Source organism: Saccoglossus kowalevskii, chromosome 5 (genome assembly GCF_978046115.1).
Source record: "Saccoglossus kowalevskii chromosome 5, keSacKowa6.1, whole genome shotgun sequence".
Lineage (NCBI taxonomy): Eukaryota > Metazoa > Hemichordata > Enteropneusta > Harrimaniidae > Saccoglossus > Saccoglossus kowalevskii.
The window spans coordinates 13,320,732-13,348,473 of NC_140645.1; the positions used below are offsets into that span (position 1 = coordinate 13,320,732).

General features: G+C 33.6%; 1 protein-coding gene across 1 annotated transcript in view; it reads left to right on the top strand.

The window, feature by feature from the left end:
- LOC100375589 (roundabout homolog 2-like) overlaps positions 1-27,742 on the top strand; it is a gene marked incomplete at its 5' end in the record, with an annotated part of 127,459 nt that overhangs the window by 61,568 nt on the left and 38,149 nt on the right. Inside the window, one exon of the mRNA XM_085498732.1 lies at positions 22,275-22,408. Within this exon, the coding sequence (XP_085354858.1) occupies positions 22,275-22,408 (134 nt within the window). The remainder of the gene's footprint in view (positions 1-22,274; positions 22,409-27,742) is intronic.

The window sequence follows — 27,742 nt, forward strand, 5'->3', positions numbered from 1 at the left end:
TTTTAAGCCTATGTGAAGTCTCTCCCATGGCATGCAGAAAGACATGCTCAAATTAAATGTTTTCACAATGGCAACATTTTCAGGAAATATTTCCACTGCCGATAGAGAACTGAGTACAGTACTAGGCGTATATAATTTCCTATTTACGGTATCAATATCGTTCACAGTTTCGCACTAGTAAATATTTCGAGTTGTCCTCATGCCACTTGTACCGTGCAAGTGTGAATTCAAGTTAGGAAGTATGAAATTTGAACCACATCGCCCGTTGGGTATCACCAGGCTGATGAAGTCGTTTGAGACTGAACAAATATCAGCCTCCAAACTACCCATGTACATGTATGTGTCTAATTTGGTGGAGGTTAAGAGCTCTACAAAAAATGTACAGATGTAAATATTAAAATTTTAGAAAAATAATTAGAATCTAGAATAAATAAAAAAAAATCATATTATATGGTTCTGTTCTTAATTTTCAAATTCATTAAACTCTGGTTCTTTGCATCGCCCCCCCCCCCCCCCCATTGTGATGAGTATTAATGCTAAAAACAGCTGGTCTCATCTGGTTTGTGGTCCAACTGATGGCTTATTCCATTCTGTGTGCAGGGGTGGGTAGATTGTGAAAGTGAGGTGACCTTGTCTGTTGTTTCCATCTTCAGTTCCAATCTTCAGCTATGGTTTATAGACCTAAAATTAAGACTTAGCTAAAAAAATTACAATTGAATTTATCTTTCAAAAATTAAATGTTTAATGAAACCACAGTAGCTTTCTAATTTATTGACTCCTCAGGTCAAAGTTGACACATTGTAACATTTACCAAAAATGGTTTATCAATAAAATTGACTTTTATTGTCTGAACTGTCTGCGCTGCAGTTAAAACAAATCGTCTGTGAAGATCTCAGTTTGCAAACTGTAATTTTTATCTGAAAGTGGCATTTTAATGCGTTTCTAGGGGACATAAAAATCAGTTAGTGAGTTAACATGTAAGGGCAATGGACTTGGGAATATTCAAGCAATTAAATTGTGATTATCGTAGATAATTATCAGGATTCTCCTAGCAAGTCACAAATTATCTGTCACATTCACTTCATTAAGAGTTCAATCTCATCTTGGGACATGTCAATATCACGAATACTATATCTTCTAAAATACTGTTCACAATTATAACCAATGTTGTCATTTTTGTTACAAAGCATTGGAATACTGGTATAACTTTTGTTTTAAATCTCCCTCTTTCACAAATTTGGTCTTTCCCTACTCCATACAGGCTAAAGGTCGATGAAATGGTAAATTTTCCAATTTATCTAAAAATAATGTGTTGTAATAATGTCCAAAAGTAGCAAGCACATAATACCATAAATCATTATAGGGGGGGGGGGGGTGAAATGAAAGAAGAGGTGATATGTGATATCTTATCACTTAAATATTCTTCAAAATGAATAAAATAAAATTTGTGTATTTATTATTGATCACAACCGAGATAAAGCCCCCTTCAAAATGAAAATATTGAATGGAACATCCCTTACTCTATCACTTGTCTAAGAAATTCCTGTGTACCCACAATACTTTGCTTCAATGAACTGTATCTTATTTGCATACAAAGTAGGCAGTGTTGATTGTCCATATAGACAGCATTGTGGACACACACTGAAGTTGTTGCTATTATAGTTAGCTGACAAATTAACGTCTGTTCTTTCATACTGGGAATTAAACTAAAGTGGCTGCCTGTCCGTAAACACGTGGACTGTTTCATGCTTGCACTTGTCACCTACTTGGCATTTGTTCAGTTTCCCAGGATTTCTTTCCTAGTCTGCTCTTCAATAAATGGGGGCTATGGATTAATCTGCTGATAGACACTTTTCAAAATGTTCTCAAGAAAGAAATATTTTGGTGCTGTGTTTGTATTTCTCTTCAGTGTACTCGGTAAGTTTGTTTTTGTAATGCTAAAATGTCATTATTTATCATTTATGAAATTGAAAAAACAAAAACATCTCTCCATTGATAAAAAACAGTTTCTGCATCCAATTAGGAAACATTTTTTATTCATAACTCAAAAAAAAATGCATACCAGGTACATGTTTTTTTTTAGCGAGAAAAAAGTTTTAGCGCTTGTACAGCTAGATGACTGATCTATGAGGATTTCTATTATTGTTTAGACATTGGTAAATTAACAGTGAATATATTTCAGAAAACACAAATTTCAGACAGCAAAAAATATACATTTGTATATTTACAAATCAGCAAATAGAGCAGTAAAAGTTATCTGTGAAATTAGACTTGACTACTCACAATTGAATTACAAGGAAGTATAGGAAAAGCTCTGTTTTGCATGATTGTCAACTGTTTTATAATCTGCTCCTCCCTACGTGAAATGTTTATAGAAATTGACAAACTTTTTGGCAAAAAACTAAAAGCAATAATCTGAAACTGTCTGTATGGTCCAAAATAATTGTGAAGTTTAGTGACAATTTTACAAAATGTGAAAATATTTGCAAATGAATTTTAGGCAGGAATAGGGTTGATAAATTCCCTTACCCATTGCCTCTCCCTAAAAAAATCACTTCTGTTGTGGGCTGTAAAGTTAAATCATTTTAAGGGGAGCAGGGAATGTATTCCATGTAACTTTACTTATTGTATGTCATTGTTTATTTACAGATTTACATTGTTTTCTCTATTATTTAAAATATTAATACCATTTATCAGTAACTGCAAATCACAGCCAAGTTTGAGCAAACCTTTCCCAAAAGACTAAACTCATTCTCTGGCTCTAATAGCCATGCACATAAACCAACATTTACATCCCCCCCCCCCTTTTTTTTTTCGGAAAAAAAAAAAAATTAATTAAAAAAGTTATGTACAAAAAGTGGACTTTTTTTGAAGAAATGTCTATCAAATGTCTATGGTTTGTGTTTAAATCGTTCACAATACACCTCCTCATATTGGCTATTGTGATTGCTTAATGTTGGTATTGTTACGGTTCTATTTTGGAGGAGATTAAAAAAAAATAATTACCCACGCAGGAAAATCTACCCGTGTAACTTTTTCAAGTAGTTTTCAAAAGATTGTAGTCTGGTCATGAAGAATTCAATGACTCACCTTTTGTCTGTGTAAGTCTTGCCAGTAGCATTAACAGTTTGGTTTATAGTACGGATGCCCTCTTAACACCCCCTGACTTCTATTTGATGTGTCTTTATTATGTTCCAGTTGTACCTTAAAGCTATAGAAAGAATTTTTTCATTACGTTTTACGGGTGGGCTGCTTACAATTCGGAAAAGGTCGTGGGAGTTTTCGATATTAAATATGCGATCATCTATAAGTTTGGAATTAAGGAATGAACAACAAATCTCCAAATATCATAAAATTTGGAGCAAAATAAATTTCAGTGGGAGATGTAAAAACAATTTAAAATAAGTCGTTACTGTGTTTGCGAATTTATTGCCCTTAGGATTAGTTCCTTTGAAAAAAGGTTCCCGGCTTTTGAACTGCCATCAGTACTGTTGCTTGACAGAGCTATAAATTTTGATGCAATAGATTCACTTTTGTAATGTGGGGATATAATTATACTGATGGGCGGAGGCAGTCTGAATTGACAAGAAAATTACATGTTGCTCATAGGACGTGTGGATCCGTCCCCAAGGCTATGGAGACACTATGTTAAACCTAATTAGAATGTACGTCATTGCGCTTTATTCTGAATTGCCTGGTTAAAATGTCGTAATGGAGAAGATTGTGACAGATTGCAACCGATCAGTTTCACTTAGCAAGAATCGTTAGAGGGAAATGTATGTTTTGCGGGTTAAAAATTGAACCGAGTTGAAGAATTCAAACCAGTTGTTGTACCCTAACAATTCCTAAAAGTTTTATTTATTTGAGCAAAATGAAAGTTTTGAAAACTTCATAAAAAAGTAATTTAGTGATAAACATTTCATCAAGTTGACATTGCCATAACAACGATCCTTTAAAGCGAGGGAGTCATCACATGCGCATGCATCAAATGGGCATAGCATGTCATTGTTTACAAACAAGCATCTACCCATGAGCCTTTGCGCTTGTCAACATTCACAGCATAAAATGAGCATGATTTTTTTTACATATTTTTTTGTCACAAATGTTAATCAAGTCTTGTAGCCCATAATAATTTGCTAAAATTGTAAAAAAAGAAATTGTAAGAAAAATACAAAAATATGTGAAAAATTCTTAGGTCGGATTGCAGGATTATAATTTCTTACAAAAATAGCACTGATGTAATGTATAACATCATTAAAAGAATCAAACATATAAAACGTGAGCAAAATGTGTTACTTTCTTGTGGGTTTTTTGGTGATTTGTTGTGAGTCACAATGATGTTTACTGTCAGAACAAAAGTCTGTTGATAATTTGTTACTCATTTGTTTATCAGAGTAGAACGTCTTTGTGTATAATTAATCACATGGCGTACCTTATGCTTATTACGTCATTTGAAACAAAGGCTGTTAAGCATTCACGGTCACACACTCACACACTCGTTGGATATAGAGGGCCCTGTGGTGATGTTTGTATAAACAGTTTGTAACATAAAGTTTTATGTGTTAAAAAACATTAAAATTTTATGGATTTGGTGATTTTTTTGCATCATGTGACTGAATGAGTAATGAGTTTTGAACAAAAGTACCGTAGGATGCGGGTGAAAAATTATGAAGTCATTGAACTACTACTTCCTTTATTCGTTTGGTATTTTGTTACATTTTTCGTCACAATCCATCAACATCATGATTTTGGCATTCTGTCATTTAAAAGAAGTCACTGTTTTCTGGCCTAAGACAGTACATACCAGTGTGTCCTTTAACAGGATTGATTTTGAATGGATCCCGAGTCAAAATGAAATCTCCAAAAGTTGTGTTATAGCTTGTTTGCTGCTGGTGATGGTTGGTCTTCAAGAAATAAATAAAATTGTATGTGACAGTGACTTCATTTTAATGCCAAAATTTTACAAAATATGAATTTAATTTTACCAAATCACAAATACAATAATTATAGCAATATGTTTTTCAAGATTGCTCTATCAGTGTATGTATCAGTGTTCTGTTGCGTCAATGACGTGCTGTTTAATTTGCATATCTAGTTGCGTCCGAGCAAATCTTATTACGTCAGTGACCTGTCATTACAGCCCACTGCTATACATGTATACAACCATTTTTCCTTGCTATGTTTTATGGTGATTACCACAACACAGAACCTGTCACTTTAATAGTTCATTTGCTTTGTACTGTTTTGCAAAATTGGTGTAAATATAGCCTCCACATACCTGTGCGTGTTTCTACCAAGACAACTGTATATTTGAACTTTGGGAAATTGATAAAATTTGGTTAAAAGCACTTGTAAAACATACGTACGCAGGTACTTATTGGCAATGGAAAGAAAAACAATATGGTGGAATGTTGAATTGCCAAAGAGGGCGCACTTTTAATATGCACTCGTTGAACAGGTTTTTACAACCGAAATATAGCGGTTGTACAAACAAAAACTAGGAAGTTTGTATTTTGTCAATTTTTGCAGTTCCGAGAAGATTAACTGAGACAAATGACAAATTCTCGTTTTTCAACATCGGTGTTGTTTTTGGATGATTGCTAATCAGGTGAACATTATACAGGACATCCTTCTACTTGTCGTGTACTATTTTGTTAACCTTCACGTTGTCCCGGAAAGAAGTCACCAGCAAAGAAAATTTGAAATCTAGCTGCTAATTGTTGTCAAAAACTATAAATTTCCCAGGATTTTGTTCTTCGGTTCTTTAAACCCATTTACGTCAGTAATAGAATTGTTGTCACGGTGACTTAGAACTTGAAATTCCAGTGACTCGAATGTCCTTTGACTTTTGTAAAAGTCTTTTGTGGTGAGGTGTCAGAACGAAACGGTTGCCGGAATACTTAGAAGTCTTTGTGTGAAAGGATGTGGGTGATCTTACGCACTCTGATGGAATTAGAAATATTTTGTTTCGTATGTGGCAGAAAATTATTCTGTTTGTGTTAGCGGTGAGAAAATAGTTGAGAATAGGGTCAATTGTGTGTAGTAAACAGTTTAGGGTACAAATATATGTGTATTTTTTTTTGAGAGTAATGACCTGACCAAACAGATGCTTTATTTTCCAAAGTTGTCAGTTTTCCAGTGTTTTCATTTTAAACAAACATGAAATATTCCAAAAAATAGCACAAATCATTTACCTTCAATTTATATGATATTGGTCGAAATTTCATAATTTTGGTTCATTCTTTGCACAGATGAGAATAATTTTGGTGTTGTTTTTGGTTATGGATGATATTATTATAACTTATCCCAAATTATTCCTAGAATTTGTTTGGAAATATCATAAATGTTTGGATGATAACAAGTTGGTGGGAAAATGGTCTTTCATTGATGACAGACCAGTTTGTACCAGTTATGGTTATTAATGATCCTTGCTTTCCAGTTATTATTCTTTAGTTATCTAACGTTTTATTTGCTTTTTTTTAAGTTAAAAAACTTTTCACTGAGAAAGGTTAAATAAGGCATTTAAACATATGTATGACCCCTCTAAAGGTCACACATCCTGGTACTTTCCATGTATGACCCCTCTAAAGGTCACACATCCTGGTACTTTCCATGTATGACCCCTCTAAAGGTCACACATCCTAGTACTTTCTATGTATGACCCCTCTAAAGGTCACACATCCTGGTACTTTCTATGTATGACCCCTCTAAAGGTCACACATCCTGGTACTTTCCATGTATGACCCCTCTAAAGGTCACACATCCTGGTACTTTCCATGTATGACCCCTCTAAAGGTCACACATCCTGGTACTTTCCTTGTATGACCCCTCTAAAGGTCACACATCCTGGTACTTTCCATGTATGACCCCTCTAAAGGTCACACATCCTAGTACTTTCTATGTATGATCCCTCTAAAGGTCACACATCCTGGTACTTTCTAGCAGTACAAATACACTTTTAATGTTTTAATAATTTTCACATCCCCCCAAATGCAAGCAGATGTCACGTAACTTCAAAAACCATAAAACATGTCAGAAATTATTATATTTTTGTAAAGATGCAATAATAATTCATATTCCTCAAGTTTATAAAGAACTAAATTCTTCAGAACTTGATCACTTCAATCGTTATCTTGGGTTCCTTAACCCCACTTTAGAAACAGATTAAATCTTGCAAGCAGAGCTGTCGACAAATTCCAATTCGCGAGCTGAGTCACTTGACCTTAGTGAAAACTTAGATGTCCCAGGGTAAAGTGAAGGCATGCAAGGAAAGATATTAGAAGTCCTTTGTATTGGGTCTACTGAACAGTGTTTAATGCTGTGCATTTCTACTATTTCAGGAACATTGTTCAAACTATATACTGTAAAATACTTTATTTTAGCTGGAATTAATTTTCGCTGAAAAGACTTTTTGGGTGTTTTTGTATGGAATATATTTTCTCTTATTTTTGAAAAGTTTAATTTAAAATATAGGAAGAAAGCTATATATTCACTGGATTTTATTTTCACTGAATCAACCCTTCAGCGAAAATAGCGAAAATTAATTCCAAGCGAAAATACAGTTTTTTACATTAGTCATTTTCAGTAAGTTGTCAATTTCGATATTGTTCCAGCTGAAATGGTCATTTCAAATTAGTTGTCACTTTTGTTAACATTGTTTCAGCTATAATGGTCATTTCAGTGTTATTATTCCAATGGTAATTCCCTTCAAGTATTCAAGTTCAGGTACTAAGGTCATTGTTTCAAGTTAATGACCAGTAACAAAAACAATTTCCTGAATTGTTGCAAAACATGTTTCCTCTGTTCAGAAATGTAACTACACCTTTAATAGGAAGTGTCTGTTTCCTGAAACCTTGTGTCAATTTCTATGCTAGTGTATCATTTCTTGTAACCTAGTGTGTACAATTTCCTGTATGTGTTAATTGCCCGCTTCAAGTATCTTGGGGTGTTATGCCTGCATGGTGCGTTCTGCGGAATCATATATACAACGCTCTTAATATAGCAATAGAAATCAATATGATCTGAAACTGTGGTGTTTCTGCGGACATTGAAAGGTCTTTGAGTGGACAGATCAACATTCTGGTCAGTGTTATTGATATTAAGTGGGTGATTATTGCTAGATACAGGATGTGGTAATTAGATCGGCCAGCACAGTACTCTGTCTGCTCAATTCAATTCAGTTGTGGATTGGGGGATGGGCTAGAACTACTGTATTATTGACCAGTAGGAACTCTTAGGGGTGGCAGAAATACTGTGCAAAATATTTTTTCTTCACTTAGTTGTGTGTAATTTTTTTTTCAATGAAAAATTTTGTTTATCTCAAAACTAAGTGGGAAAAAACAATAATTTTTCACTCGTCTCACAAATTAAAAACTCTATGAATAATTAACCTCCAATTATAAATATACTTCTGCAACCAAAAATCTGGCTTCTCTTTTAATAAATAAAAAAAAAACATTCTTCATAGACATGCATGTATAATAATTCTATAAACTAAACTATTTTAAAGTTTTCATGACCTGATGTTTTCAGACCAACAACGACTAAAAAACTAAATCATGTACACATTTATACACAAAATTCAGGCAGTGTAATTTTTTTTAACACATTCACAATTCATTTATTCATGTCAAATTTTAACATTAATTTCATAAACAAATACTGAAACTTGACAAACAATCGCTTTCGACAAGGAACTATCAATGGCCAAACACTAACAAAAGCAAACTGAACAAGACAGGAAGATGACACATTCATTAAATCTTCTGCCAAAAAATCTGTGCTCTCATAATTTTCCCTGGATGTTGACAAATTGATGTTTCAGGTTTCCTGATGGTTGAAATCTGATCCATACATTGCTAACATAGCTATGTCTGACTTCCTAAACTACAGTGACAAATAACCAACAGCTGTGATAATACCATGGACTTGGTAAATCCGAATTATTCACAAATATTTTCCTTTTTTAATGCCACTAGTTAATGTAGTGTAGAATTGTTGCGATATGGATGTTTGCACTGTCTGGTCTTATGACCACATGGCATTGGAGAAGATAAACACACAATTCTCCATTTTCTGGTTTCCATGGTAACAAATTGATGCTGATCCCAATGATGTTTTCTGAATGTTTTTAAAATTCAGCTTTTTAATCGTTTCCTGAAATGGTCAAATAGTTGTACGTCTCTAATTATATTTAAAAAAGCGCCCTCTCAGAAAGATGAAAATCAGTTATAAAAAGTCTATAATTTCAGAACCTGCAGAATCAATGTTTATTTAATGTTTTATTATGTAATTTATTTTAATAGGATAATTCATCACTTTCTGAAATTTGATAGAGTACCATACTGTTTCATAATGTTATTTGCAATTACACTAATTAAGTTCAGTAGTTGTAGCAATTACTTGTCACAATCACGATAAGTTATCTTTCCTCATTTCTTTCAAGATAATTGTATAGTTTTTAAGTTTCAGTGTTTTGTTTTTTTTTGGCATTAATGAATTCCTTTTTGCTGCTTTAAAATGATTAGTGTTAGTGTATTTCTGAGGGGGTGTAGTGTTTCACCTTCTAGGGAAGTGCAGAATGTCTTTTTGAAGTGGGGCGTCCAGTTTTTCACTCTGAAAATGCAAAATTTCTTCAAAGGGGGTGAACATTTTCTGGTCAATGCCAGTGTAGTTTTCAAAATTGTCATTGAATTTCTGCTTTTATTATGATATGAACTGTATTATTCTCTCAATTATTCAAAAATTCTGATTTAAAAAACAACAACTATGATGCGCACATTTTGTTACTGACTCTCGCAATGACTGCAATGCAGTGATTTTCTCAGTTACAAAACCTTGCCGGATTACTCAATCTTAGGTTATCTATACTGTCTTCCAAGACAGCAACTGTTCCTCCCCAAAGCAGCTGTGTCTGGATCACCTCCCACCACACCCATTGTATCTCATTGCAACTGATTGTGTAATCATAGTGTAAGATGCAATGACCATGGTAACCCTCCAGCTTATCAAACCATGTCGCTTGGCATGACAGACACTGTTATGAAAACATCTTCAGTTGTAGCTGTTCCTCCTATATTTTATTGGTTTCACCCACATTGTGATTAGGGACAACTGAGGGGTTGATCATTAGACATCTTTGAATTAAAAGTCATACAGGAATAGACACCAAATACTATTCATGATAAAAAAAATCATTTTCTGTTTTGCTACCATCACCCCTTCCCACGGTATATAATATAATGGTCCAACCCCTTCACTGTGAAAACAGGTTGAAATAAAAAAAAAAAAATTGTTGTAGACAGGTTTTTGATAGTGGAGGAATTCTTACATCTGTAATTACATCTTGTGTTTACGATTCACCATTATCAAGTTAAATAGCTGTCACCAAGAAACAAATAAACCTTGCAAATACTGCGATTGCAATTCCCCCTCTCAAGTTGAAACCGGTAGATCTGGTGACTGGTTTGAGACAAACAAACAGAAAAACGGCCTGATATAGTTGAGAATAATTGTGCTCGGATGATCAGGGAATTGATCCACATAAATAAACTAAATGGATGCCAGCAAGTGAGGATTCAGATCCTCATTGTGTGGTATCCATGGTATCTGTTACCGTGGGAGCCTAAGGGATGGATGGTCATCACATAGAAGAGCTGCATTTTTCTGTCAACATGATAAGCATAGTTTTGCTTCATTTTCACCCCCTTTATACACATAAAAAGCCAGACTTAGCTTGAGGCAGTTTTAAAACTAAAAGAAGATAAATCCTACTTGAAGTTTCTTGTGTCTGTTGAATTACCTATCAACCTTGTTAACTTTTGCTCCTAGGTGTGTATCTCCAATAAAAGCATATGTAAACTTAAAAAAAAAGTGATTTATTTCGGCGCCATCTCAATTGTCACAGTCGTCCCCTCATATTGTGTTGCATACAAACTCAAAAAGGAGGTGACTTCATAGTACATATGAAACAAGCAAGCACATGTACATGTAAGTTTCATTCAATTCAAGACATATCAGCAAGTTTACTTTGAAAAAAACAACTAAATAACACCATAAATAAATTTCCTTGAAAACATTTTTTTCGATGCAAATTTCATGAGTGAATTTGTGTTCCGTTACTCAGTGTGTAAAGCATTTCTTTTTCAAATCCTACCCCCTCTCCCCTCGACAATGTGTCTTAAATTATAACGCAGTGTCTCAAATTAATAACGAGAAACAAACAATCCAATTATGGTTTTCTGTGAGACTCATCAAAAACTGAGTGAGCCATCAACTTTCCACTGCCAACAAAACCTTGAAACCACAAGGGAAGTCCACCACACCACCAGATAATGATCTCAGAATTGGTGATGATTATCACAGACTGTTCTTATTATTAGCTCGGCTTGGGAAAACCCTCCAACAAGTCCAGTCTCTCTAAACTTGTAGTATAGGTGCCAGGTAACCTCAGCCAAGCGTGACTTCTAAGAAGATGGAACATCCTGTATCAATGACACAAACCAGGATAATGTTTTGACAGTGTTTAACTCATACTTGCCTCCAATGGAGATTATTGCCATGGCAACCAGGCAAACTGGCTCCCAATGTTGCTGACATGAGCCTGGCAGTGTGTTGATTTGTAACCTTATCCTGACTTCAGTTGCTATTGGAGCTGGTGGTCTAGGACACCCAAATCTCCTTATCCCCCTTTCCTTTCCTTTAATGGCTATGAGATTCCAATGAAATATTTTTAATAGGAATCTCAAGCATTAAGGTCTGAAAATTTGCATAAATATCCCAAGATGCTTTGCAGCTGTGTCTTCATTATGAAAGCATAATTTTAATATGGCAAAGGAACAACAGCTCGAAAAACTAAATATGTGATGCTTTCATCTTGCAACCACACCCATCTGCAGTCTTAGGGCATAGCGGCGATAACACACAGCCATCCATTGTATGACTACACAATATTATAACGGGAATACAGTGCAGATGTACACTTTATTGAAACATGTAAACCTCCCCAGGCGAGATTATGATGGCTAAATATAAAATATTTAACTAGACAAAATATAGCACAGTGTAACACTCTGCATTATAATGTAATAATCTGTAATAAGAAATTAAATTAACTGTGAACAAATTAACGATGACTTTATCGTCATGGTTTAACACTGCAGAATATACCTTTTCAAATATTAAAACTTTTTTAAAGTACAATCATGTTGTAAGTACCCAGTTAAATTTATTATGTGACTTTTATCGAATGAGACAACTCAATTCAGGTCTGTCTGTATGAGTTTTGTGTAAACAAAGGGGTTTCCTTTCCAAAGCAACAAACATTGTGAGAAGGTGCATGGCAGCCATGAATCACTATTTTCATGTTCAAGGCCAAAAGTTTACAATCACAAATACATATGCAAACCTAGTAAATCATCATCATCATCATCATCATCATCATCATCATCATCATCATCATCAAATCATTATCATCATCGTTATCATCATCATTATCATCGTCAGCACCAGCATATTATGATCACCATTAACATCTTCATCAAGAAATTTAAATGATGTCTTGTTATTGATTGGTTTATCCCAAAAAGTTATTGCAGATAAATCTTCTTTTCAGGTTGTGGGTCAACCCTTTGGTAAATAAAATACAATTAACGATTGAGTTTACTGCTGACATACATATATTTTAGTGTACAGTCGTTGCTTTTTATTGGTTTCGGTGGTCTGAGATGGCCAGTATGGAAGCCCCCCAGGGCATACTAAACACCCACTTGTCCTCTGACTTTTCATGAACAATAAAAAGTGTGAACGAATAAGTCCTGTCTGACTGGGTTCCGTAACTGAACTGTTGTATATGTTTCCACACCTTTTTTTGAAGATTATTTTAAATACTGAAAAACTCCTACAACATTTTTTTTTTAAATTTGTATCAAAGAGTTTGAACAATATTTCTTGCAAATTTTCTAATTTTCCTTCGATGTCTATATTATTTTGGATACAAATTTATAGTATTCAAGGTTGTACACAATTTTTATTCAAAATCCATTTGTTAATTTAATTTCATTGGTCTACTTTTAAAAGTATAACAAATGTTGACTCCACGAATCAAAACTGATAGTTTGTTTAACCGCCATGCTTAGTTTATGTTCAAAAACGTTGCACATCAGTGGAGGGTCCATTAACTTCCATACGTATACTATCAGGGCTATATTTTTCGGCACCGGTAATACGACTTCCTTGCGTATCGGCTTTCGTAATGAAATTTGAAATCCTGCAATACAGTATCAGGTGATATGATAATATTTGACCTCACCTGCTGAGTGACCCCTTCCTGTTTTGTTTAAAAACAGACATTTTAAGGAGGTGCCGCCAACTTAACGGACAATAGAAATCAATAGTGCCATGGCTGAATTGATTATTTCGGGGCGATGGTGGGAAGGAAGGAAGGAAATATAATGAAGTGGAACTGATAAGAACAGTGTCTTGATCTCCGGGTTTGGGCGTATAGTGTTATGTGAATAACTGTTTAAACATTGGCTCCAAGTCATTTCATGGATCATTTGTATCTACTCTTAATAAAAATTAGAGTGCACTTTGGGAAAGTGTTGATGTGTGGCTTGTGTTCAATAAAAAGTGTTTATGAATGAAAAAACACGAAATTAACAAGCACGTGCTTGATGTCAAATGTTAGCTAGGTATAAACCCAGTATATTTTACTTTTTAACAGATCAGCGTATGTATACACATAGGTGTGTTTTGATTTCAAATCGTATAATATTTGGGACTATTTTTATCTTGACGTTAAACCTTACAGGGAGTGCTGAGCCATCATGTAACTGTACATTAGAGAACTGTTTAAAACATTTTTTTATACAGTACAATATAGGATGTTTTAGCACGATTTTAGCACAACAAATTTCACCGATTTTCTGTCATTGCTTGGATGCAAACAGTTAATTTTCTTAATAATATCTCAGGAATATTCTCTTCTTTTCTGTTAGGGTCTTTATTTTTCTCAGGTCATAGGTCAACTACTTCTCAACTTGTGCTATGTTAATGAGAGTTGACTCAATGTCTCTTCCTATCCAGTCAGCCAAGCTGCCAAGCTCATCAAATTCTTGATTAAAATAAATCTCCTTCAGTGTGTTATTGACATTGATACCTCAAGTGTAGATCTTACAAATCACCAAGTTTAGACAGCTCCCTGCTGATTTAATACCACCAGCTGCAGGAAATAGTGTCTTCCTTGTTGACATGGCAACACCTCCCTCCAAATCTTGAGTAACTTGTGACTTATATATCCATGGGAAAATTACTCTATTTTGTTTCTCAGTCAAAATTCTTTACTTCACCTCCGACCACTCTCAAACAAGGGTGAGAATAACGTGAAAATATTTTTTTTTAACCTCATCTGTCTGTTAGATAAATCAACAGATTGGAATTTTGAAACAAATTAGAAAACTACTGGTATTTTTGAATTGTCTTTCCTGAAATCATGAAAAGAATAAGCAACTTGTCATAAAGTTGTATTTATGTGGTTAGGGTGAATAAAGTTTAGAATATCAAATCAAAATGAGCACTGGTGAGACAGGAAAGCGGTTTCATTGTTGCCAAGGTAACTGAAGTTGAGCTAACACTCCTACAGGGAAGACAGATTTAAACGAAATGAGATTCAGATGAGGGGAGTCTGTATAACTATGGAAACCAGATAAGTGTTGTTTTTTCCAATTGAGGGTTATTTATTTGTTTAAGTAGAATGAAAAGAAAATTAGCAGCCTCTCATTTTTTTAAGAAGACATTGATGTTTGAATAAAAGAGATTTAACTGATAATAAGGATGATGTTGTCTTTCTTTAAAGGCATTGGCCGGCTTAAACCGGAAGTTGAACTACACTGTCCCCTTACGCCGTACTGTTAACTTTGAGGTAGTTTATTCAAAATCGTGTCTCTACATGTTAACTTTTCATAAGATCTAGTTTGTTAATCGCAAACAGAAGTCTTACTCAATTCTACAGATGGTATGAAAGCTTATAAAAAATCTTGATCATCAGCTGGATAAACTTTGACAAATAAAAAAACAAATTTTATGGGGGCGAGGGTATTCATATTACAGTTTTTTTCACCACCAGTTGAAAATTTACTCAAATTTTACCTGTTGGCTCCAAAAATAGGATTCATTTCCACAAATATTGGAGATTCTAAGAAAAAAGTGCAGAAAAATTTGAGTAAGGTAGTCTGGTGGTGGAAAGGTTATTAAATATATTGTGTTTATTGAGGAAGACTTTCTTTGTACCAATCTATCTGTTTGATGTGTGTGTTTTGTAGAGTACAAACCACAAATATTCTGAAATAAAAAGAAACAAACATGTTCTTTAACTTGTGAAGAATATTTCTAATAAAAGCATACATTAACTGATGGAAAATTGCATTTATTAGAACAAATGTAGTATCTAATTGGCTTTAAAATAAGGCATGCTTTTGATTAGGTAAATATGGTGGTGTAATTTGCATATGGAGTGCATATACACTGAATAACGCAGCATTGTCAAAATACTTGTATATCAAGGTGATCTTGATATTGTTACAATACGTCATGCACAGTAATTAAGGCTTTCTATTTAATTTAATTTAATTGAAAATGCTACTTGTCTGTGTGTCCAATTAAACCTTTGCTCTAACAATAGAAAACGAGAACTATACACCAAACAATTTCTAGCATCAGGACTGCATTGTTGCTATTGTCAATTTCCAAACGTACATATTTTATAAAATAGTCTATTTTGAAAAAGAATTACTGCAATTAGAACCAGAAATTAGAATTTTTGTTTTGAATTTGTAGAGGTTGTTTTATTTGGTGCACCACTCACTTCAAAATTAAAGCTGCAATTGTCAAACATTTCAGAAAAAAATTTCGTAAATTTTGGACAAGAAAAAAAAAATCTAACACAGAAAGGATCACAACTCATCGACCTTACTTTGATTTTATGGTTTCCTTATGATATTATCATAAAGAAAAAAATCAGTTATTTTAATAAACCATCCCTTTATTGCAGTAAAGGAAACCACACTGTGAAAGCGTACACCCTGCCGCTTGTAGTTCTGTTATTCATTGCTTGATTGTAGATATTGTTCATTTTTGCCGTGGCGCATGTCGTTCACTAAAACCAGTGATTGGCATTCCACAATACGCAGCGCAATAAAGTCTAAATCCCTATCAAAAGATGAATGTTAGCAATTTTAATTAAAGCTGACGCGCACAGCATCAGACTGGATAAGCCATATGGTACTTTTTATAATATAAAGGACCTTGAGCGCCAACTTTGGTACATGCACTTGCTGTTCAAAACCTTTCTCAGTGAGGAGGAGCATTATTAAAGTGAGGAGTGGGGAATTTTAGATGGACTTACACGCAAGTTTTCTGAATTTATATATTTATATTTATCTTATTTGTTAATATATTTTTTTTAAATTACTGTTAAACACTTTATTTTCATTCGTAACAAATTTTTGCTATTTTTGCAGAAGCGATTATTCAGTGAAAATAAAACCCAGCGAATATACCTTTTTTTCTATAGTTTACATTCTACTCGTCAAAAATCAGGGAAAATAAATTCCATACAAAACATTCCAAAATGTCTTTTCAGCAAAAATTTATCCCAGCTAAAATAAAGTATTTTACAGTAGTAGCAAATATTGTGTTTTGAACTAAAGGCTGGAAATGATGCACCAAATGCAAACCCCCCCCCCCCCAATCTAACAAATAGTAGTCCATAGTTATCAGTGTTGTTCAGCATTACAGATATTTTGCTAACATTTGTTCAAAATGAAAATAATATTTTTTAAATTTGGGACCCTTCAATCGTATATTTGTGTTATTTTTAGACTTTCATGTTTTTAATGTTTTAAATGAAGGTTTTCTCACTTTTAATCAGGTGGGATATAGAGATTATCTACAGTTCTAGGGATTAAAAATTCACTATGTGGTAAAAGAGTATCTTTTTTTAAATACTACAGTTAATCTTTTTTTTTTTTCGTTGGTTGTAAATTTCTCTGTGAAAACAAGACAATAGCTGTGATCTAAACTGTTTATTTTTGTTTGTGTAATTTATCAGCTATTGATCAGTAGTTTGTTTGTTTTATAACCAATCCTTGGCCTTGTAACAAAACCTTTTGTAAACTCATCCATTGTGCTCCCCAACATCAGGCAGAGATTTGGACAGCTTTGTTGTTGCCCCCACATACACACCTAGAGGCTCTCTCACAATTTCAGACCCCCTAAGTCAAGCACTAAAGACAAAAGTCCTATGGCAGTCACAGTGAGAGTTGTGCTGCTATTGGTCGGCATTTAAGACTGTAAATATTTGGAGTCTCATTAATCTTGGTGGAGGGAGGCATTCAGCTTCGATTGATTAAGTGTCTGACAAGGAGTCATTTGTAACAGTGTCAAACATGCATGGATAGTAACTGCTGTTGGCCACATCGAGATTTTTGACCGGAACATGGACTGACTGTTATGTTTGGAGTGTTTTATATAGGACTATGTATTGTCTGCGGATCTTTTTAGGTGCTCTGTTCTATTTTTCTGGTGAGTAAAGTCTGTTTTGTGAAGTCAGCGCCTGGCTGTGACCTTTGTCAAACTCCTGGGTTGTATCTTTCAACTTGCCAACATCATTAAAGGCAATCTCCAGCACTTTGTTTTCTCACTTTGTTTTTAGTGTTCCCAGTTGATGGGGGATGAGCATGGAGGAATGAAGCATTAACGACCAGCAAAAAAACGTGAAGGCATCCCTCTATGTTTAAAAACAATTGAGAAACAGTTCTCAAAAATTCTTGGCAGTTTTAGGCAGAATTAAAATCATTAATTAAAATTCAGTATGTTGGGAAATTAAACATTAGGAAGTAAAATTTGAACTTAAAGAAAGCAGGAAAAGTGTCAGACATGTGTTGCATGTTAGCAGCACACTTTGATTTTTTTTAGTTTTTACATATTTTCTGAAATGTTTGCATTTATTAATATATAAATAGAACATAATTTTTTTTTCTCCACACAATATTTTTTGGTTTTAGTAATCTGATGTGAAGAGTACTTGAAAATATGCTTATCTTTAAACAGAGCAGATTACATATGCTAAGAAAAATGAATTTGTCATGTATTTTCAATCGAATGTTATACTTCGTTGTTGGTTATTTATTTATTTTAAAAAGAAAGAATGGCTATAACATATGGACAGTGCTCTCTGAAAAAGAATGGCTTTCATTCACCGAATTATTCCCCATCATCTCACTATATAGAACATATGGCTATGGTGTAGTAGTATGAAAATGGAATATTATAATGGCTTGCAATATAAATCAACTAAAATATAAAAAAAAATCGTGTAATTTACTGACTTTCACTAAAACCTGCAATTCAAAAAAAATAAACGGCCATTTCATTGTGCTTAACTGTATTCTATATTAACACTTAAATAGATGCCTTTGGGCTTGTTAAATCATGACAAATGCGAGAGAGACACGCCAGCCTTCTGTGCTTAGGTGTGGTTTCTGTTGGTAGGAATGTACCGTACCATGGATTACCACTCTGATAAAGGTTAAAATCACATTTTGTTGGGCTGTAGTTGTAGCGAAGGACGTCCGTAATACACACAAAAAAGTAACTAAACACCAAAAGAAAGAGAATTGGGTTAGGGTTACTTTGTTTGGGGTTTTGCTTCAGTGCTTTCCTAGCTCTCCGACTGACTCTAGCCTTCTATCTCCCTCTCTCCAATGGACTCCTTCCATGTTAATCATTCAGTAGCCTGATATATCACAACACCAATAGTGCTAATTTGTTTGGCTGGCTGTAAAGTGTGCAATGAAGGACCAATCAATAAAACTAAAATGAGTTGATGATTGTTGACCTTGGAGTAGAATAGAAAGTCTGATGCTAGTTTACACTATTCAACATGTTACCGATCATCCATTCTAACGAACTGACTTACCTTATCAAGGATATATTCATTCAGGTTTTTTGAAATTAAGCCGGTCTTTGATTAACGGATGAGTTTATAGGAAGTCTAATCCCTTTGACGCTTTTTTTTTTTATTTCATTATTCAAATGCAGTAGTTTATATATGTGTGTATAGAAATATTTGTAACAGATTTGCCGAAGCAAATTACTTTCATCTATCTGTTGTAATACGACAGCTGTTATGAATGTAACATGGCTCTTGATATGTCCAAGTGTTAAATAAGGTCCACATTGCAGGATCACTGTTGTACTCAAAACTGAGGTCAGAATCGCGATTTTCCCAGGACTATTGATTCTGAATTACAGCTACAATATAGATTCCATGCAATTTGCTTGAAAAAATTGATGTCTTTTTTTATTCTTAAATATTAATTTTCAAACAAAACCATGTTAGAACTCAAAATTTTCTATCAATGCTTTCTGTGATTGTTTTCTAGTTAGCGGTATTTATCTCCAGCTTATTCGCCATGATACTCGCAGATCAACATGTATCAAAACAATCTCTGTTCTACCCTGCTGATTTGTTCCCAGTATGAAAACGATTCACTGAAAAATTGCCTGTTAATGCACAACATATAATTCACACCCCAACAACTCGCCACCGTGAATGGCTTCTCACAAAGCTGACGAACTGCGTGTATTTTGCAGTCAAGTTTTTATTGACATTTCAAAATTGGCCACCCTTTTAAGCAGGGTCAGTTCAGAGTATCCTAATTACGTGGTGCACATTAGGAAAAGCAAAACACGAGTCAGGATGAGAATAGCTGCACTTGTATAGTTTGTTTAATGAGAAGAGACCTTGTGACCACAATAGGGGAACTGTGGTAGATGTAAAAATTACATGTCTTGGCCTAATTGCCTCTGAATGCAGACCAATTCTATTATAAAGTAGAAGTAGTTTTAACGAGATGATCCAGGATTAAAAGAGAAGCATAACATCTCCCATCTTTTATCACAGTTCAAAACAAAACTTTGCATTCTTGTCTTTTCTTTGCTTTATTGTAAACTGAGACAGCGTATGAGCGAAAAACTGTCTGTTATTGTTGTTGTAAGATATTTTCTTGTGGTTAAAATAAATTTAACTTGAACAATTTTCATTCAGTCTTACACAAACATTCATATATATTATAGTCTTACACAAACTTTCATATATATTATAGTCTTACACAAACTTTCATATATATTATAGTCTTACACAAACTTTCATATATATTATAGTCTTACACAAACTTTCATATATATTATAGTCTTACACAAACTTTCATATATATTATAGTCTTACACAAACTTTCATATATATTATAGTCTTACACAAACTTTCATATATATTATAGTCTTACACAAACTTTCATATATATTATAGTCTTACACAAACTTTCATATATATTATAGTCTTACACAAACTTTCATATATATTATAGTCTTACACAAACTTTCATATATATTATAGTCTTACACAAACTTTCATATATATTATCAGCTAGTGTAAAATCTTCGTTGTAGCTTAATCTGCTGTCGAAATTGGTTCTATTTAATTCTATGTTTTGTACTTTTTAAAGTTAAACTCGTACAGGCAAAACCTAAATGAAGTACCGCTCAAAAGTTATGCTTGTTCTATTTCCTGTGCGGCATCTGAAATTTATCGTTTGAAATTGACGTATTCCAGTAGCGTATGTTGTTCGTACATATGTGATATACATTTATGTAAATATGCACACGAACAATGACGAACAAAAGAACGATTAATACAAACTACAATTAAAAAGTGGCGATTTATAAACACGGAAGTATGGAAGGGTCTTCAACTAATTTTATTAAAAATAACGGCTTTTCTTAAATCATCAAATCGTTGAAATTCCGCGCAGTAAAAATTTTACATTCAGTTTATTTCGCATATCAATCGCATGCTTTCATCGTGGTCCTCAAATTTTAGTAATCCTGTTACAAATGTGGACTACCATCAGAAAGCTCAAATTCCAAAATTCCAATTTTCGAATAAATCTTAAGAGACTCCATTATTTGGCTTACCTTATAAGTGGTGTATATCAAGTTCCGTCAATTGGGGCCAGCGACAAAAATCAAATGGTGTAACCAAATTTTTTTACTGCTTAAAATCACACCGAATATTTTAAGTGGATGCGAATGTGTACTCGTGAATTTAGTAGAAATATTTTTCAATGTACTTTGGGTTTGGATGGATTTTTGAAATGAGCATCCTCAAATGTGCTTTGTTCTTATGTCGTAAATGTTCACCTGTACACCCCTTCTATATTACGTGTTTTACACCATTTCCGAGCAGGCGATTGTGTCTGTGTATTAAGTTTCCATTGCGAAAGGTATACCACTTTGTCTGTGAACAACTGTACCCTTCTGTCACTAGTTTCTTTTTCATCAGCATTTTTTTCTTTTCGCTGGCTGACCTGCAGTTACCTACTTTAATTTAATTTTTAACAAATATTCCAGTCAACGAAATTCTTTAAATGTTTTAGTAGTGTTCTTCCAAAAAGTAAATCATGCTTAATTTTTTTCATGAATTTTTTAAAATGTCCATCAAGACTTGCAGTCAGAAAAAAATAATGTCCATTTAGTCAAATTATGAATTGGGTTAGGGTTACTTTTAAACAATTATGAATAAAATACATAGAAATAGGCAAAATGTGGCATCAAAATGTCCCGCTAAAATCTTGGGTGCAACATTTTGTACATTTTTTAACATTTTTCTGTCATTCCTTTGTTAATTTTGGATCAGCTTGACATAATTTCCTATTGGCCATTGGTTTTGATCAAATTCTTTGAAAAAATTTGAAAAAAAAAATTGTGAAAGAGGAAATATTTTGGCTTTGCATTTCAAAGGGTTAAACTGTATGGGGCTACTCACTGCATCAGCCATCTTGTTCATGTTGTTGCATAAATGTATAATTATAAACTCAAATTGTGGATTATCAGGACAGATCAGTGAGGCGTTATCAACCCTGGTTTGCTGCTTTACTATCATAGATAAAATGATCACATTATTAGACTTTCACATTTTTTTGAATAAATAAAAATAAAACAAAAATGAATGGTCAAGTGTGGTTGTGAGCATGATGCAGCTGTCCATCTCTTCTAGGATACTTCTCTGGACTAGCCGAAATTGTAATTTCGCGAACATCGTCACCATAATTCCCACATCTGTGTAAACCGAAGACAGACTACAGGAGTTGCTGACAGTTTCATCAATTGACTGTGTGACTTGAATTACTAATCTCTTGATATTATTTCTTTCACAGTTGCTGCGGCCAGACGACACACTGATGACTTTGCACCTCGGATTACGGAGCATCCAACCAGCATCATAGTTCCAAAAGCCGAACCAGCAACGTTGAATTGCAAAGCCGAGGGACAGCCAAGGCCCGAGATAGAGGTATAACACAATTTCCATTTCTGATTGGAATTCTCTCACATCTTAGTTTAATAAGGTTTAGTTTTTCACGATTGGAAGACTACACACAAAGTTAAATCTTGCTTTGAAAATTGGAAAAATTGGCACATACATACATGAAAAAATGTTTTTGGGACTTGTAGCAATACACTTATCGTACTAAAATGTTATTTACATTTTTGCAGAAAAAAATTTTGTTTGTATTTTCACCACTTCTGATGACCTGTGATACAAAAATACCATTTCAGATGTAAATTGTCTCTGTTGAAAAAAAATTGTTTTTATTACCGATAATGACTAAGATATGTCTAAGTCCAAAATAAATCATATTTTAAAGATCCAGCATACAATAGATAGAATATTTGGTTTATGTGTACTTTTATAAAATACAAAGTAACTTTTTTAAAACATGTAAAACTATAATGTTAAATTCAGAAATTACCCCATCATACATTTTTACACTTCCACCCCTATTAATTCAATGGTTTCATCCAGCATGCTTTAAATGCACCACACCACTTCATAGTATAGGGGGAGGTCAACAGGTCAAGTGGGTGATGTCAGTCGCTATACTTATATTGACAAAGGAAGGGTACCCATGTTCAAAGATCGATCACGAAAAATCAACTCATTTCCACCTGTGTCAATTTGCATAGTTAAATGAATGCACACATGATAAATATCGGAGTCTCTTATGACAATAGCGAACGCGCATTATGTGGAGGCGTGAACTTTTATGCAAACGTAACGCTATGATACTGTTTGGTTCAGACAATGATCGCAGGATTCCCTCCACTAAAACTTTTTTCCACACCATTGCCAGTGTATGTATAGATTTATTTTAGCGTCTACAAAAACTAAGTCGTGCCAAAAAAATTACATTTTTTCACTTGAGAAAAATAAATACAGCGAGTCAACATTTTCTTTCCAGCAATAGTATCTGTGTTCAACGCTATTTATTGTAATAATCTGAATTATTCGAAAACAAAATTTTGAATTTTTACCTTGATGCACAATAGTGTGCCCTCTAACAGAACTGATTCTGTGCAGATCTCGAGCCGAAATGAAATCCACAAAATCGAGTTGAGTATTAAAGCCTAACTGGGGAAGTCGGTTTTCATGAAAAAAATTAAATTGTGTACAACTTTATTGGTGTTGAAGCACACCCAAAAATTTTGTGTTCCCCGATTTAATTCATTTTTACCCTTATTTTGTTTATAAAATGTGAATTTCATTTTACCAATCCAATCACTATAGTAAAATGTTTTTAAGATCACTGTAATATCAATGTACGATTTTCTGTTGCATCAATTACGTGCCAGTGAATTAGCGCAAGTAGTTGTGTCATAGCAAATCTTTATACATGATCACTGGCACATCATACTGACACATGGGGCACACTGATGCACGATTGGAATAAAGTCCCACAATTTTTATTCTGCCAATCACTAATTTGATCCTAAATTGTCACCCTTAAATTAACCTTGCGCGTAGATTCTTCGAAAATGCTTCCACATTTTCTGTCAACGTGTTGGAATACACTGAGATCATACGGTCCAAATTCGCCGAGTTTGTTTGAATTTGCAAGACCAGTAGTCAGGAAATAATGAGTAGTTTTCTGCTGAATGCATTCAGATAAAAACGTTTTAATTGAAAAATTCCTCGAAAAAATGAAAACCATTTTTATTCCACATTGTAGTCTGGTAGGAAATATTTTACACTTGTAGCACTTGTAAAAACAAAATTGCCCTATAGGGGGGTCTCTGTATTGACTAATAATGATCTCCACATCTTGGAAAGACAGAAGTTAGTGACCCTGGTGCTCACTAATTAAGTTGAGAAATATGTATGACCCCAAAATGTCACACATCCTGGTACTTTGGGAAAGTAAAACCATTCGATGAGAATTTTTCAGTTATGCCCCCTCCCCCCAAATAATGTAATAAGTCGGTGTTGAAAAAATGTTGCTGTATTTTGACAGTAATACCACCAAAAGATGAAGGGTCAAGTATATCGATGCTTTTTTCGGTATTAGACGAAGTAGACAGAAATATTGGTTATTATAGCTTTACAATCTGTCTGCAAGATTGTTAAACAACCAAACTGGCATCCTCTGGCAGGGCATGCTAATTATTTTTTGTGACGATCAAACCCAAACGAAAAAGTCCAAAACTTGACCAATGTACTTCTACAGAAAAAAATAATACTAATAAGGGAACTAAGGTTTTCTAACTAATGAATGCGCATCTTAAAAGCCGGAATGTATGGTTTACGAATAAACGCATGTGTTCCTTGAGAATGTGTTTCGTGATAGACGTAAAGGAAATTGATTTGACCTAGCCGGTTGCAATTGTCACAGAAAAAAAAGATTAATTAATCACATACTCCAAAGTAATAATAACAGAAAAGATAAAATAGTAGTTAAGATACCAGTAGATAGAATCCAGCTGGATTGTGTCAGTAGTTTAGGCATTGCACAAGTATTTGGATCAGGGCAGTGTAGACAACACAATGTATAAGTAATGTATTTATTCAAAAGTGGTGATTTGAAAATGCTAGACGTATACGTCAGCGTGTTCTAAGATGTATATTTCTGACACGTGTCTACGTCAGATTGCTACATGTATTTACATGTTCGTATGCGGCCGTGATGGCGACTGGTTTGCTTCATAGTTGTATGCACATTACTACATTCAAACATCGTGATATTAAGCCTGATCATTTGTTCAGTTCGTGGCTTCCATCTACAGCATCTCTGCAAATAAATGTTAGTGATCTTGTCATTCGATCTTTTTGTCAAATAATTGCTCTTTCTTGTTTACAAGATTAAATCTGTCTTTGGTTCCAAAAATATAGATTTATGTTTCATTGTCAAAATTGATCTTATGTTTGAGTTATTTGAATAGACGTTGAAACTGACGTCGTATTATTATTTCATTGTCATAGTTGTCATGAATTTGACTAAATGGAGATTCGTAGTTCATTGTCAAAGTTGATTTGAATTCTTTTGTTATATTAAGCAAACTTTTTAGACAGACTGAATCCATGACCTTTCAAAAGTTTAAATACTGTATTCACTCTATTCGTAGCGCATGCACTTATTTAAATAACTAAAAGGTGTGTTTGCTATCAAAATAAATCATATTTCAATGATCCAGCATACAAATTTGAGTAGAGCAAATACAGTATTAGTGCGTGCATTATATCTGATAAAATCACTATTTGGAAGTGCAGACAATTTAAAGGGGAATCGCTCAATCCCATGGATTGCACCAAAGAATCATGGGACACTATTGTTTATGTTGTTTACAAAATTAATCTATCTTTTGTTATCCATTGTTATTTTAATCCAAAAAGTAAATTTGTTGTGAGATTAAGCTTAACTGGAAGGTGCCCCTTTAACTCACCACCATGTATCCATTGGCAAACTTATCAGCAACTTATAGCACTGTTATCAAACACATGTTTATTATTTGGAAATTAATTAGAATTGGCAGTCATATGCAAATGTACTGAATCTCTCATGATGTAGATTATTTCAAGTAGCTATGTTGTCCTCTTTAGTTTATAACTCAGAACCCTTTTAGTTATAATGTTATTTTAATAATTTGCTTAAAGTTTTAATAATATTATTTATCTTATTTTAAAATAATAATATTAGTCTACTCACGTTAACAAATATTGAATTAACAGATTTAGCTATAATTTGATTTTTCTTTTGAGCGATATTATAAAAAAAACAAAACAGATTTGACAGTCCATAATTTTTATTGTAATTTCGCAAAATTTTTTTTTGTGACACACAACATACCGTTAAATACATTTTATCGTTTTCCCCCAACATTTCAAAATATTTTTTGACAACATAAAATTTTTTTATCAAGAATTCTGATTTATATTGTATTAGTTTTGAGTACTGTTAATCTTACGGTTGCCATGGTAATTGTTTTGTTACTCTGTGTATTATAAATTGTGTCCAAATTTGAAAAAAAAAAATTACTCAGTTTGTGAAATTCATTCTCAATAATTTAATTTTTTCAACAACAAATTCTACATCAGAAATATCCCTACTTTAAATAGTTCTTCATTTTGATAAAAAAAAGAAAGATAAATTATCCTTAAACGGGTAGTGGTTGTTGTGCAGCGTGCATTCTAATTTCATGTAAACAAACTGTCTACGTAGCTATGAAACCCATATCGAACAGGACGAGACGCGACAACCACCGCCCATTAACTTGTTCATAATTCATAAACATTTGGTATATTTATCTAAATCTTATATTCCCATCGGGTGTTTTGGTGCTTTTACTATGGTAATTAATTTCACGGTCAACCCGTCAAAACTGACAGTATATAATTTAATACTTGCACTATAGGTATTAAAACCGACTCCATATCCCTTTAGAATTGATACTATGATTTCAAGTAATAGATCGTTAAATTCACATCAATAATTCATGTATAGTGGGAAGGATGAACGATTTAATACGAATAAAATATTATATATGGTGAAACAAACGAAACAACTTGGTGGACCGTATTTTCTCTTGGATATTGTTAAAATCAATGATGATTATGTGACTTTTATATTTTCATGATGAGACACATAGGATGGTCTATGAAATGTACCTCGTTAACGTTAAACGTACCAGGGAAGATAGTAATTGGTCGTATGATCAACACGATGTTTGCTGAAAGCCTCGACTGAGAGGGTCAGCAGGCGATGTATTAATAGAAGTGGTGCTTTGTGGGTAATTTTGTGTTTCATCCAATGAAAAATTATACCACCAGTAATTTACTGTTTGTTTTGTTCTTTCCAAATGTTTTGCTCTTCAAAGCAGTACTGTAAAATGACTAATTTTCACTGGGTTTAAATTTCGCTGATTAACCATTTCAGGCATATTCAGTGGGTTTTAAATTCACAGTTTCGTCATTTAGATAATGTGTTCTATGCTAAATTTTACATATTCACTGTGTTTTAATTTAGCGCATTTTTCCAGTCAGCGAAATAAGCTAAATTAAAACCCAGTGAATAATTACCCCCTTTACAGTATAAATCTTTGTCTAATCATATTTTGTACTGTTTTATAAAAGCATATTTTTGCAAATTTTCTACATAAAATTTTTAGTTCTTGCATCAATGTGAAAGAAGCTGGATATACTACTACAAAATGAATATTGGTACAACTTGTCAATATGGTAGTACAATGTATGTTACCAACTACACGTGGGGGATTTACCCTCAATCCAACTTCATGCGGGAAACCAGCCCTCAATGTTGAGGAATGATGACGTGGCATCTTTTAATGCAGATAT